At 30.6% G+C, this 13,221-nt stretch overlaps 1 protein-coding gene across 2 annotated transcripts in view; it reads right to left on the reverse strand.

Moving 5' to 3' along the window:
• Window positions 1-11,490: 11,490 nt before the first annotated feature.
• The window catches only part of LOC112692201 (trichohyalin-like), a 31,132-nt gene continuing 29,401 nt past the window's right edge, over window positions 11,491-13,221 (reverse strand). For both annotated transcript variants that reach the window (XM_025566792.1, XM_025566791.1), the window contains exon 6: window positions 11,491-12,384. In XM_025566792.1, coding sequence (XP_025422577.1) covers window positions 11,868-12,384 — 517 coding nt within the window. In that variant the 3' untranslated portion in view covers window positions 11,491-11,867. The remainder of the gene's footprint in view (window positions 12,385-13,221) is intronic.

Raw genomic sequence — 13,221 nt, forward strand, 5'->3', positions numbered from 1 at the left:
CTCCGTTCGTATTCGGAAAAAACCTTTCGAGAGTACCTACTGCACGCTATACACGTTTCTGGTACCGAGCAGACGCAAGACTCGGTGATAACGCAGCACTTCGAACGCGCGTCATGTTGATGGTCGGGTACGCGTTCGGTACGCGCGTCAAAAAATACGTCCGTTCAAACGCGCGCGCGGTCCCAGCCGGTTGCGGTTCGGTTGTTACTCGTTCGCGATGAAGTAACGCACCCGGAGTAAACGTGGGACGGGCGCGCGTCCGTTCACCCGGCGGCAGAAAAACAACGCGGATTGCATCACAGCCGCCGCGAACCGGTCGCCGGACGGTAACAATCGCCGTAACGACGCGCTGCGCTGTTGCAATACGGTGCGCGTTAAAGTGGGTCAGACCGGACGGCGCGCGCGAGAGATGACCGACGCGCGTCCGCTTCGGTCCGGTCCGCGATCGCGGGTCATTGTCGCGTTTGCGGCGCGCGGATCGCCGTCGCGGTTGGTCCCGCGGCGTCCGCGATAACGTCGAGGCGATGCGCACGTCTAAGGGACCGACGCGGCGCGATTTAATTTTGGCCGCGTAGGTGCTACTACTAGTGCGCTTGTTTTCGAACGTAAAGGATTCCTACGATCGCGGTAGAACGTATGGTTTCTACGTCGTCTCCGACCGAGTTTAATGTATAGTCAAATCGATCCCGACTCGGTTTAAAAAAAAATCCCCCGAGTCCGGTTTCATCTCCCCGTAAATGTTTTTCTTCCGGGACACTGAGAATTTCCTTTTCGGTTTTCCTGGCAAAGTACATTTTATGCACTTCGTTTTTAGTGTTAGTGTGTATTTCACCGTTTCTTTGGTTCTACGTCTACTTCTTGTAAAAAAAATAGATTGAATATTATTTTTCGTTATTTAGTTGAATACATTATCCGTTAACTTTTTCAAAGAACTTGTGCGGACACACGGTACACATGCAAACGTTCCAAATTGATCACTTGAGTAAGTACACCACAATTGTCTATAAAATCGATCTCGCGGTCAAGAATTCTAGTCAGTAAAGACGCGTACGTAACATTCTACGTTTGATCGCGTGGCCGACGTCTAAATCGCACGGTATTTATGTAAATTCACAACGGGAGGGATTCGAGTTGAAGGGATAAATGGGGGTTGCCGGCGTAAAACGTCCGTTCTTCCTGCAGAACTGTTACATTTACATTTCGCGCGCTTTCGTTCTCCGGACAGCGTATCCGTATCTCACAAAGAACCAGTTGCACACAATACCTGATTACTGCAACACGTCTAACCGAATTAAAAAATGATTATTGTAATTATATACCGTATTGGCTGTCGTGTAAGTCACACTTAGACGTATAAAACAGGTATTTCGACGGTAGTCCAATTCTCCGACAGCTAAACGAGTAAAGATACTTATAGTACACGTCTTATTTTTGTTTCTTTTTCTGGTGACCACGATAACGAGTATCGCGCAGAAAAATTACCGAAATGAGGTACCTCAGGTTTCGATTTATGAACAACTGACCACATTAACGAGTACTGAATTTTATAGTGTGAATTGTCCGTTACCTATATGAATGTTTTATATTACTTCACACCTGATTATGATAACGAGTAATGGATGAAAAAAGTAGTATAGTATCGTCTTAATATCCCTTTTTTAAATTGAATGTTCAAAATAAGAAAATTACTAAAAACTTTCTAAAATGTTTTCCAAGTTTATAAAAAATTAAATTTTGAAGAGATTTCGACCAATTTCCGTTAAACGATATTAGTACCAGTAATTTAGTTTATATTATATTAATTTATATTATCATAGGTAAATCATAAATCATAACTCATTACTAAATAATTGACCAAAATTTGTTAAGATAAATACGAGTATATGTGTATAATAAATGTTATCTACATGATAAGATTATGTTAAAATTTAATAACCTTTTTGGCTACAAAAGTTGTATATTAGGTATAAAAGCAATAATTTATTGCTGCGATTGTAAGACACTGTTAATATTACATGTATATAACCAAGCATATAGATAAACACTATTTTATATAATATTCCGATTTATTGCAATAGCCATTATGCCTAACCGTGTCTATGTGTCTTTTTTTTCTAAAACTTACATTAGCTCTAAAAAATAACGAAAAATGTTCTAAAACAAATATACAAAAAGGCTAACCATCTTGTATAGCTATATTATCACTTTATTTTTCCTACAAATGCTGTGCATACATTCAGAGTACATAACAGCTACATAATAGTTTCGTATTATGTGAAAAAAAAAGTATAATGCAGTTTTCATGTGCTTCGTTTGTACGGAAGAAGTTCGTCTTACTCCCATATTATATTACACACGACCGAAAATCAGTACTCTTCGAATGTTGTGTTCCGTAAGCGAGGAAAGCTTTCACATGCATCTCGATTTTTTTTATAACGTTATTTTTTATGGTTGTAGCCGTGGCGCTGAAAACGTATAAAACAATAACCATGGTTATTATCCGTAACCACGCGTAAGTCATCGTAATAATATTACAACCAATGATTAATAAAAACCACATTAGTGGATATTTTAAATTAAGCAACGTTTCTATGACTCCGTTTTTACGATTGGGCATCCAACATTTTTTTGTATTTCATAATTATTATACAATATATTGATTCATTTGTGGTAAAAAAAAAATAAAAAAATATTAGTATTTCACAACGCGTCTTAGTCGCAACGTAGTGAATTTTTTGATTTATCTGTAATTCTTATAAGATTAAAAACCGTTGCCGTACTATAATCATTACTACCCTTATTAAGTCGATTACTAAAACCGGAAAGTTCTCATACTGCCGGGACTTAATTTGGGTGGATCACCACCTAACTACTACTCGGTAATTATTACCATTGTCACGTCTGTGTGATCATCATACCAATTCAGTACTTTCTTTTAGCCAAACGGTTACTGCTTGTCTTGGTTACAAGCTAAAAAATCGCAAAAATAAAAACTGTACATATATTTATATATTTATTTATAACTATATTAAACAGACATTGTCCTTATACACTATTGTTTACTATACAACTGTCATAACATCAATAATTAAATAGATAGGTACACAATACAAAATATATAACAATAATCATAGTACATATTTAATACAGATTAGATATAAACTAAATGAATACAATATGAAGAAAATACAAGTATGCCTGCAATCATTAATAGATTAGCAGTACTATTTAACATATTTATACATAATGTTATTTTTTTGCTGATATAGCCTATTTCATTCTTACCATTATATTAATTGTTATAATTATCATATAAATTATTACTTGTTTTCGCCATACGAATAAATAAACTACATTTTAAACACATTTTTTTAACCTACAATTATTTTTCACAACAAATATAATGCAGTTATTATTTTGGTTGTTAAAAAAACATTCTTTCGTTTCCTTAATATTTATTCAGAAATGACCCAAGTATATGTACTTGTTATAATAATGAACGTAATTATTGTTTGTTGTGAATTCAATTTTAACACTTCAAAACGTCTTTCATGGTAAGGTAACGCATACATTTCTCCCTGTAAAATCATAGATATAACCTAACCACTTAACAAAATGTTTAATCGAACTTTATATCTTTGATTAAAGACCCTATCCGTAAACCGAAACATTAAATACTCGCGTTCGTACGTATCTAAAACGTTAAATATCAAAAGCATAAACCTAAAAATTTATGACCATGCGGGTATAAAAAACAATGTACTATATAATACTTAAGTATTGCACATTTATAATAATAATAAATATTGCACTCCACTTGTCTTTTGTCCGTCAATGACTTGTTGGTGTAATCATTATTTTGATGATTATTGTTGGTTTCATTTGCTATTACAAATTTAAAAAAAAAAACCATCTTTTTAATATTACTAAACATTAGTCAGAATGTATGAATGTATATGTGTGTGTGTGTGTGTGTGTGTGTATTTTAAATTATGTAATGAACCACTCAAGATTCAACCACCTAAATATTTTTTATTACTATTACTAAACAACGTAATCGCCTAATACGAATATTATAACGTCATGCATATACCAATAATAGTCAAACACACACCTGTATGTTCATTGGTCATTGTCGCGTGTTGAAAAAGAATAGCGGTGTGGCCTAATGGCATATATTACGCGTTAGTACCGGTTTCAGTTATCACTATAACATACGCGAATGTTTGAACATCGTCACTTAAAATGCAATACCTCATAACACAATTTTTTCAACTTTTTAGGAGAGCAATAATATAGGTTTAAATTAAATTGATTTGTCTTCCATTCGTATTTTAATTTATTTTTTTCATCACGGAGTTTTATTTTAATTTTATAAAATTAACCAGTCGATTCCACGTGAAATATTGAATAGAACATTGTTGCTAATTCGATTTGACCAAAATATGAGATGTATGGTGTTGTAACCTATCTTAAATAATGATATGTACAATGAATATTTATAAATATATTTATGCATTACTACTTGCACATCTGTACAAAAATATATATTATACTTACTATACTCTGTGTTCTACATGAGAAGTGAATAATTTAAGATGTAAATAACTCATATTTATATAGGAGTATGTAATTTATAATTTAGCATTATTAATTAAACTCTTGTCTATTAATTATAGCTCTTTTGATTCTTCTTCGTCGATTCGATTTATGAAAACCCAACTTTTCGAAAACAATTTATATTGCATTTAGAAATCACTTTATCCCAAGAAACAACCACCACATGCATAGCTTCTAGTATAGTTATTTTACGAGTTACATGTGTTGTAGGAATCGCACATACATGTGCCTATAGCTTCAACAATACAATTTCGCATTTATTTTCGTTAGTAATTTTCCGTTGTTTTTGTGATTCTCTGGTCAAGAAGCATTGTGAATGACCTAGAGTTTGGCGGTAAAAATTTTAAATCGATTTTTTGTATATTTAATTTTATATGTGCCGTACAGTTATCAGGAAGTATTAAAATACGTCTTGGCTTTATTATTTTTGTAAAAACTAGTTAAAATAATCTATCTTACGAATAAATAAAAAATTTGCAAGCCAATAGAACTATAAGTCTTTGCATTTTTTTTTTTTTATCCATTGACCGTATTCCCTTTAAAATCACTAGTATAATCTGGAAGAGCTCGAAAATACAAAACGGTTTCATCTACACTATATATATCATTAGACAGCACAGTAAAATCATTTAACTAATTTTCTGCAGTTTGAAAATCTTCATGATTTTTTCTCCGCATGTTTTTTTGAAAATAATACTGTTTTGTTTTTTCGACGAGTCAATCGCCCAATTGTTAGACTAATATTGTCAACACATAATTGCAAAAATAAATTTATAGCTTTCACTTCTAATATAAGATTACTGAGCGGTACATTTGAATGTATATCTTGTTGAAATCATCGTAATAAAAATTCTACATAGAAATTTTGTCCATTTCATATTGTTTTCGAGAAAAAGACGAAATTGATTCTTCATATTTGACAATTTTCTTACAAATTTTGTAATTCTTACAACATTTTGTTTTAAGTTGGTTTGGGTATTTTTACTGCTATTTACGAACATTTTTATAATTCATATAAAATAATGATTAAATCTTTTTTTCTTTTATTGACAAGTCTTTCCGCTTGCTAAACATTTACTAAAAATATTTAATTACGAACTACAATAAACTAAACAACACATGTAAACGACGTACGAAAATATACTGACACATTGATAAGTTCAAAAATAAATTTGGTCTTATAAATTAGTCAGTTTTAAATACCATAAAAAGAATAAAACTGTTCATAAAAGTGATTCAATTATCCGGTACATGGTGATTCAAAGATAAGGTCAATTTATCATTAATAATATTATATTTGGATTTTTTTTTATTCTAATAAACGGTTGCTTCTATAAACCAATGATCACATTAAGCGGAACTCACTGCATTTTAATATTGTATTATATGTATATATAATGTTTCTATTGATGTAGTTAATGTCGAGATCGACCATTTGTCATTCTATTTTTTTAGCACACAGCTTACCTATGGTACTTTATAGACTCAGACAATTTTTTTTATAGTAGTTTTTTTTTAAATTAAATAATTTAAAAATGTACCAAAAATTTAAAAAACATAATAAAAGATCAACCTGATCTTCCAGATCGTTTTATTATTTTAGTAATTTGATAAATTTTGCTTAACTGATTTAATTTTTCATTGCATTTGTGTGATTCTTTATATTGGTAGCAAATAATCATTATTTGTAGACAACTAAGTGCTATGACCCAACATATATTTAAATATTATTATAAGATATCAACTTGTGATAGCCTCATTTTCTCTCCTTAAGAGAATATACATATACGTAGAGGTTATTTTCTTTTTATAAAATTTAAATCCATGATAATTCATACAACTTTAGTGATATGAATAATTTAAAATATTATTTTTATAAAAACTCTCCCGAATTAAATCACAAATTAGGTGAATGTAAAAAAAAATAAATTAAAGTCATTCAATTTTGAATAATATTAAAGCTGACCCGATAACTTAGAAGTAAACCGGCGTGATTGCGTCTTGGAAGATAAATTTCAAAGGCAAAAATGTCTATTACAAATAACTACCAACTATTAATAATTTATCTTCAATTTATCTGCTGAACTATATACACTTGTGCACACAAACTTTTAACTACATAAATGTAAATAAATGTATAACGTGTGTCGTATGTGTGTACTAAAAATTTTCTCAATATTTATATTTGTCAATGATAACATTTTATTTTCGTTAAGATAGATATTACACAACGCGACATTGAGACTGTTTTAGTAAAAATGTATGAACTCAGCTTTGTAATAAGTCAATATTTTTAATAAAATTAAAGTTAGGGTACAACGAGCGGTACCTTATATGTATTGAAATATTGGATAAGAAAAGGTCGATTCTGTGAAGTTCGGTTTTGTCGAAACATCATTAAAAACTTGTATTGTTTTTATCGTATGCATTAGAGTACACATACATGTATAAGTGATAGTGAAAGTAACAAGGTTTAACAGATCTCACTAGGTTACTATACTGTTAAATAAAACATGCACAAGTATCTGGTGTAGTTAATAAGACACATATTATTCCTAGATCTTGTTGAGTACCTATTACCTACGCATTTATTATACGCTCCAGATCTGACGAGGATATAAACAGATAATATTTTTCCCGAGTTTGTTGCGCTTATCAAATATAACTATCAAAATCAAACTTGAGATTGAGTTTTTTCAAATATCTAAAATATTTTATACGAATCCTATACCATATTAATATGTATGTGTGATCGGAATTCAACATCAATAGAAAGGATTTGCAATGAACGTGATTCGTTTTAGAATTAAAAATAAAAATAAAATTATAGTTTTATACAAATGTATAATATCTATACATGTATATATAAATATTTATGTGTTCAAATATTGTTGTCCAATATTTAGTAAAAATATTGACCCATATTAATTCACATTAACTAATAGGTAACTTTTTTTTTCTTTGAACTGAGGACCAAGCAGGTGCATAACTAATAGGTAACTATTAAGTAATAACACAATAATTTTATTACCAGATCCGAATATTTCGACGTGGTCATATTTGTCTAGTTGTTTGCGGTCATAAGGCTATTTGACGTGGAACCAGTTCAGAAGTATACAACAATTCATTCAATATTTTAAGAAATTGTGTAAACGTAAGATTATAAATTTAAAAATATATTATGAAATATAGTTACAGCTACCTGTTTCACAAAATATATTCATTGAAACTACAACATAAAAATTGAATACAATTTAGTGTACAAAAATTAGTAAGAATACAATTTATTCAATGTATTATGTTTTAACTATATGATTTAGTTCTTAAAATAAAACCCTACATATAGCAGATTTGCATTAAACCGAAATAAGTGGTAATCTGAATAGGCTAGAGAATTATTGGATCATGATATATAAATATGTAAGTTCAAAAAAAATAACTCAATATTTTAAATAATTATGTAGGTGTGTTATTTTATGTACATAAATAATAATAATAATTTTAAATGTATTCGTTGTAATTTCAATAATTTATGGATAACAATTAATTCTAAAATTTAAATTGTAAGTAAATTCATTTTAAGTCATAGGAAATCCGAAGACCCTTTTCCTAATCTCGTTCGGATATCCCGTCGCTACTGTAATATTACGATTGTCATAACACTGACCAATTTTAAAATACATTTATCTACGTCAATCAATATTTCTTTTTTTACTTTGCCGATTTCTAATTAACAATTTAAGTTAACTCCGCCATTTTTTATTCAGACAAGTTATAAATATTCATAAAGTTACTTTCAGTGTATAAATGTGTATAAATATACACTGCCAATTGCCATTTAAAGATCAACACGACGATTAACTGCTTCTGCATTATCATTTGTTAGATCTTCTTTGTTGGGCACGCGTTCAATGCATTCTACATAGTATAGAGAAATAACGTGGTGCTTGACGTCGATTTCTAATAATGATGCCAATGTAATTTTTATCAGATCATTTTAAGATAAAACATATTCCTTCAAGTTTGTACACTATTATCAACGTCATAAATTGTTATTGTACATTTTTTGTTTTCGGTAGGGGCCGTAAGAACATTTTTATTCGTTTTAGAAAATTATATTTTTAAACGATGAACATTGTTAGTAATTTTCTGTTATTACTAACGTAATCAAATCTTTGGAACATTTAGTACCACATAATCCTCACATATCATGTTTGTTTTCTATTTAGCGGAAAAGCTCTCTAAGTAATTGAAAAACGAATTCTTAGTAAAAATGGTTGGTTTAGAAAAGAAAAAAATGATAATACACACCTTTTACGCTTTTGATAATTCACTCGTAATCCTTGACGATATTTTATGCAAACTCCAATGTCTCCGTGTTAATTTTTTTCATAACTGTCTCCGATTGAATGTTCATTAGTTTTAAAACCTAATAATATTCATGAAATAACCTAAGAATCTTCAAGTGATTTAAGAATCCTCGTGTCACACCAACGTAATGAATAATTACATTGATATTACATTTTCAATTGTATTAATAGAAATATTGAATAGTGTGTCCACATGCAGAAATATGCTTTACGCTACACTGATTCCACATCGAATTGCTTTACACCAAAACGACCGCGCCGAAATTTCGTAGACACAAAACCGTTCACTTTATTCACTTTTGTTCAGTAGTCTCAAATTTATCGAAAACGTATTGTATAATGATTGGCTATTTTTGTTATTTTATTTTTCTGCAACTACATTAGGAAATTCTGTACATGAATAATCATTATAATAATATTTAAGGTAATTACTTGAATAGATCTTACATTGGAAAAATAATATAATTTTAATTCACACAACTGCGAACTTGTTTAACATTTACAAATCAATGGTAAAAACGACTCGTATGTTCGATTGGAATTTAAAACATAACGTCAGCATTTGTTAGGTGCAAAATCCAAATATTATAAAGCATGACCTCTAGGCTCATTTTCCAAGAAATGTTAATAACTTTTATATTTGTCATAATCGTTACTCATATCATCACACGTGTTCAAATAAACTTATATTCTACCAATGGCGTATTTGAATTAATTGAATGGGGAGGAGGAGGTACTAAATTTACGAGCATCATACACTAGTTAAGTACAATATTTATTATTATATATATATATGCTTTATAATTTATAATATACACAAATAACTTGAGCAGTGGGGGTGATCGCCCCGATCGCCCCCCCTCAAATAAACTTATATTCTACATCAGGTTTACCATCTTCCTACAAAAATCTTCGTGCGGACGTATCCTGTTTTTCAATGATTATACGCAAACTAGGGAACGAAAACGCATACTTCATTTATTATTTTATCGTAACAAAGTTGAATGAAATATCGAAAGTAAATTTTGTTTGGTAATTTATCGTGGACGCATTATGATGACAACGACGACGCAACCGCGACCGAGACGACTTCGCGGATACTATTACGACGACCACATATGTAGGTCATCGTATCCAACACATGCAATTTAAAGTAGCCGGTCTCTCACCACTGGTTATTAAATCATCGTATATTTTATTCCGTCGCGCGCACACCGGTTCGCGTACACTGCTTAAATCGTATAACACTAGTGAGTGTTACGTTTTTGTAGGTTTTGTGCAATACGATTTCGTTCGTCAAGCGAACATTATTATTGTGTCACCGAGGGCAGGATCTAGGTATATATTATTTTTTTCCATTAAAACCGTATCACAAGACGATATTGGAAAGCGGAAATTACGAATACACCGATGCATTCACATTTACAACATATGAATAATAGCACTTATTAAAAATTCAACTGGTTGTCCAACATAATATGTGTTTGCTATTGAATAACGATGCGAAACCTATTGTCAATTAAATAGCCACTGTAGAATAATATAAACGCGTCTTGGTTGCACACAGATAATAAAGTACATAAAATAGGTAGAAGTAGGAACGTACAACACGCCCATATTTATTCGGCTTAAAAAATAACCATTTTAGACGTATAATAGTATAATACAGTTTATTGATTTCCATATATGCCACGAATTAGCGTTTAATTAATTTAAAATTATTTTTATAGGGGTATCGTAAAAGTAAAAGTTTGTTAACCATAAACGATCATTAACGGTAAGACATCTTTTTGTATACAATTATTATTGATGATTAGCGTCATAAATACAAAAGGAAAAGGTTCTCTGTTACGAGTCACAAAAATAACCTGCATATACTTCGATCCTGCTGGTCATTACAAATACCAGTTAAATCGTTCTGTGCTCATTTTAGAATAACAACTAAAAAGTTACAAACGAATGAAAAAGTATAAAATATTACTTAAATTTTAATATTTATATGGCTATTGACAGTTTTTTTTTTTTTAATATAATATTTACATTTTATACTACATAAATATTGATTTTATCTTCAAATTATTTAACGATGATAAAATTAGCATTTTGAATATTCTATCATTAAGAATAGTGAAATATTCTATTGAAGTAGAATTTAATGTTAAATAATTTATTTATTTACATGTAGGATATTATTTTTTAATTGAAAGTCACTTATATAAGTATTAATAGCTTCTTATATACCAAAAATACTTAATTTTTCGATCACAATTTTTATGTTTTTGTCAAATAATTACACTTGAATATACAAAATATAGATTTACGGCTTATAAATGTATATGTATAACATGTTATATCTCAAAATATTTTTTTTCTTTTAATTCGTTACTGTATTGAATGAATATATTTGATTTTTATTCTTTCAAATATTTTGTATACGCACATAACATGAATCACATGAATCAAAAAAAAAAAAAAAAAATTATGAAAACAAAGGTGCATATAATTTTTTGATGTGCAAGTAGAAGTTTATTGAAAAAATAATGGTGATGGAAAGAAGGTCATAAGGTTGGAAATCTCGTAGTCTCCGTAAAATAGTTGATACACAATGTCATTTGGCAATAAAACAATACAAATAACACAGTAATAATACAAATAATAATAATAATTGTACAAATAAGTATGCGTGTAATAAACGCGTGACTTAAAAGAGAATAAAACGAAATAAATATAAATTTATAAATAAATAAAAAAAAAATAATTTGGGTACACAGTAGTAGGTTGTAAAAATATAGAAATTTATTAAAATCCATAGCGTACGGATGAGCGCAAAATCATGTAGTTCATCATACTGCTCTTGTGATGAGTATTATTTAAGTATTATTTAATAAAATTATTATATGTAAGTGTGGTCGGCGGAGGTGGTCTTTGCTGGTTCTGGGCTTGTTGCTGCTGTTGGCGGTGCTTGTTCCGACGCCGGCTACTCTTGCTGCTGCTACTACTTCCGTTGCTCATATAGGAAGGTGGTGATGATAACTGCGGTGGTGGCCTACTAACTCTTGCCTCTCCTCTTTCTGCGCCACCCCCGCGACTCTTTCGTCGTCGCTGCTGGAGTTGCCACTGTTCGTCCTGCTGCTCCTGTTGCTCCTGTTGCTCCTGCTGCTCCTGCTGCTCCTGCTGCTCCTGCTGTGCCTGCTGCGCCTGCTGCTCCTGGTATTGCTTTTGCTGCTCATTCTTCCGCTGCAACCGATTGTCCTGCCGATTCTGTAGCTGCTCAAGCTGCTGCTGTCTTTGATCCATCAACATCTCCAATTGCCTGCGCATCTGACGCTCGTGTCGCTTACGCTGTTCCTCTATTTTCAGACCATGGGCCACGATCAGTTGGGCCTCTCGCCTCCTGTCATGAAATACAATATAAATTAAATACGTATTGATATGCACGGAAAGATTGATGAATATTGTAAAATAAATTTTGGAAATACCGAACGTGACGATCATCGAAAGAAAGATAACGAGTATGATTTTTATACAGCGTCAAGTAAACTGAATCATTTATGGGCGTGGAAATAAATTAACAGTTTTCAAATAAAACTTAATTTTTTTATTTCGTTTAATTTTAAGTAATACATAAAAATGTAAGATGTAGTTATTATCAATCAAAATTATATTGTTTTATATATTATTATATATTTGCTGAGTAAGGTCACGTTTACACGATTACAAATAAATTTATTTCAGGTACGAGAAAACAATTTTAATTTTCCTTTTGATTAACGATATCGATCACTAAAATGAAATGTATTATGAGTAATACATATATTTGTTTTTTTTAAAAAAGTATTAGAAAAATATCGAATTCTAACGGTTTAATTTTATAATAATTAATTTTTGAATTGAATGTGTAACTATAATGGAATTGTTCAGGCTAAAATATATCAAAACCCGATACATTATAATGAAAAAGTAAAAATTATGCTATCGAAATATTCATAAATGTCAATTGACTTAGTTGCATTTTTTTTTTTTTTTTGAAAAGCGTTCCGAACGAATACAATATTGTTACACAACACATTATTATGATTTATGGTACTATTTTTGCGAGATATTTAATGCTACGTTGTTCAGACTGTTTACTAGTTTAATCTGTAACTATCACAATTTTTATAATTGTTCTGTTAAATATCATTACGGTATTGTCAAACTCGAAAATGAAACATTTATAATGTTACGCTTC

The sequence above is a fragment of the Sipha flava genome, unplaced genomic scaffold (assembly GCF_003268045.1).
Source record: "Sipha flava isolate LNK unplaced genomic scaffold, YSA_version1 71_pilon_pilon, whole genome shotgun sequence".
In the NCBI taxonomy this organism is placed as follows: Eukaryota; Metazoa; Arthropoda; class Insecta; order Hemiptera; family Aphididae; genus Sipha; species Sipha flava.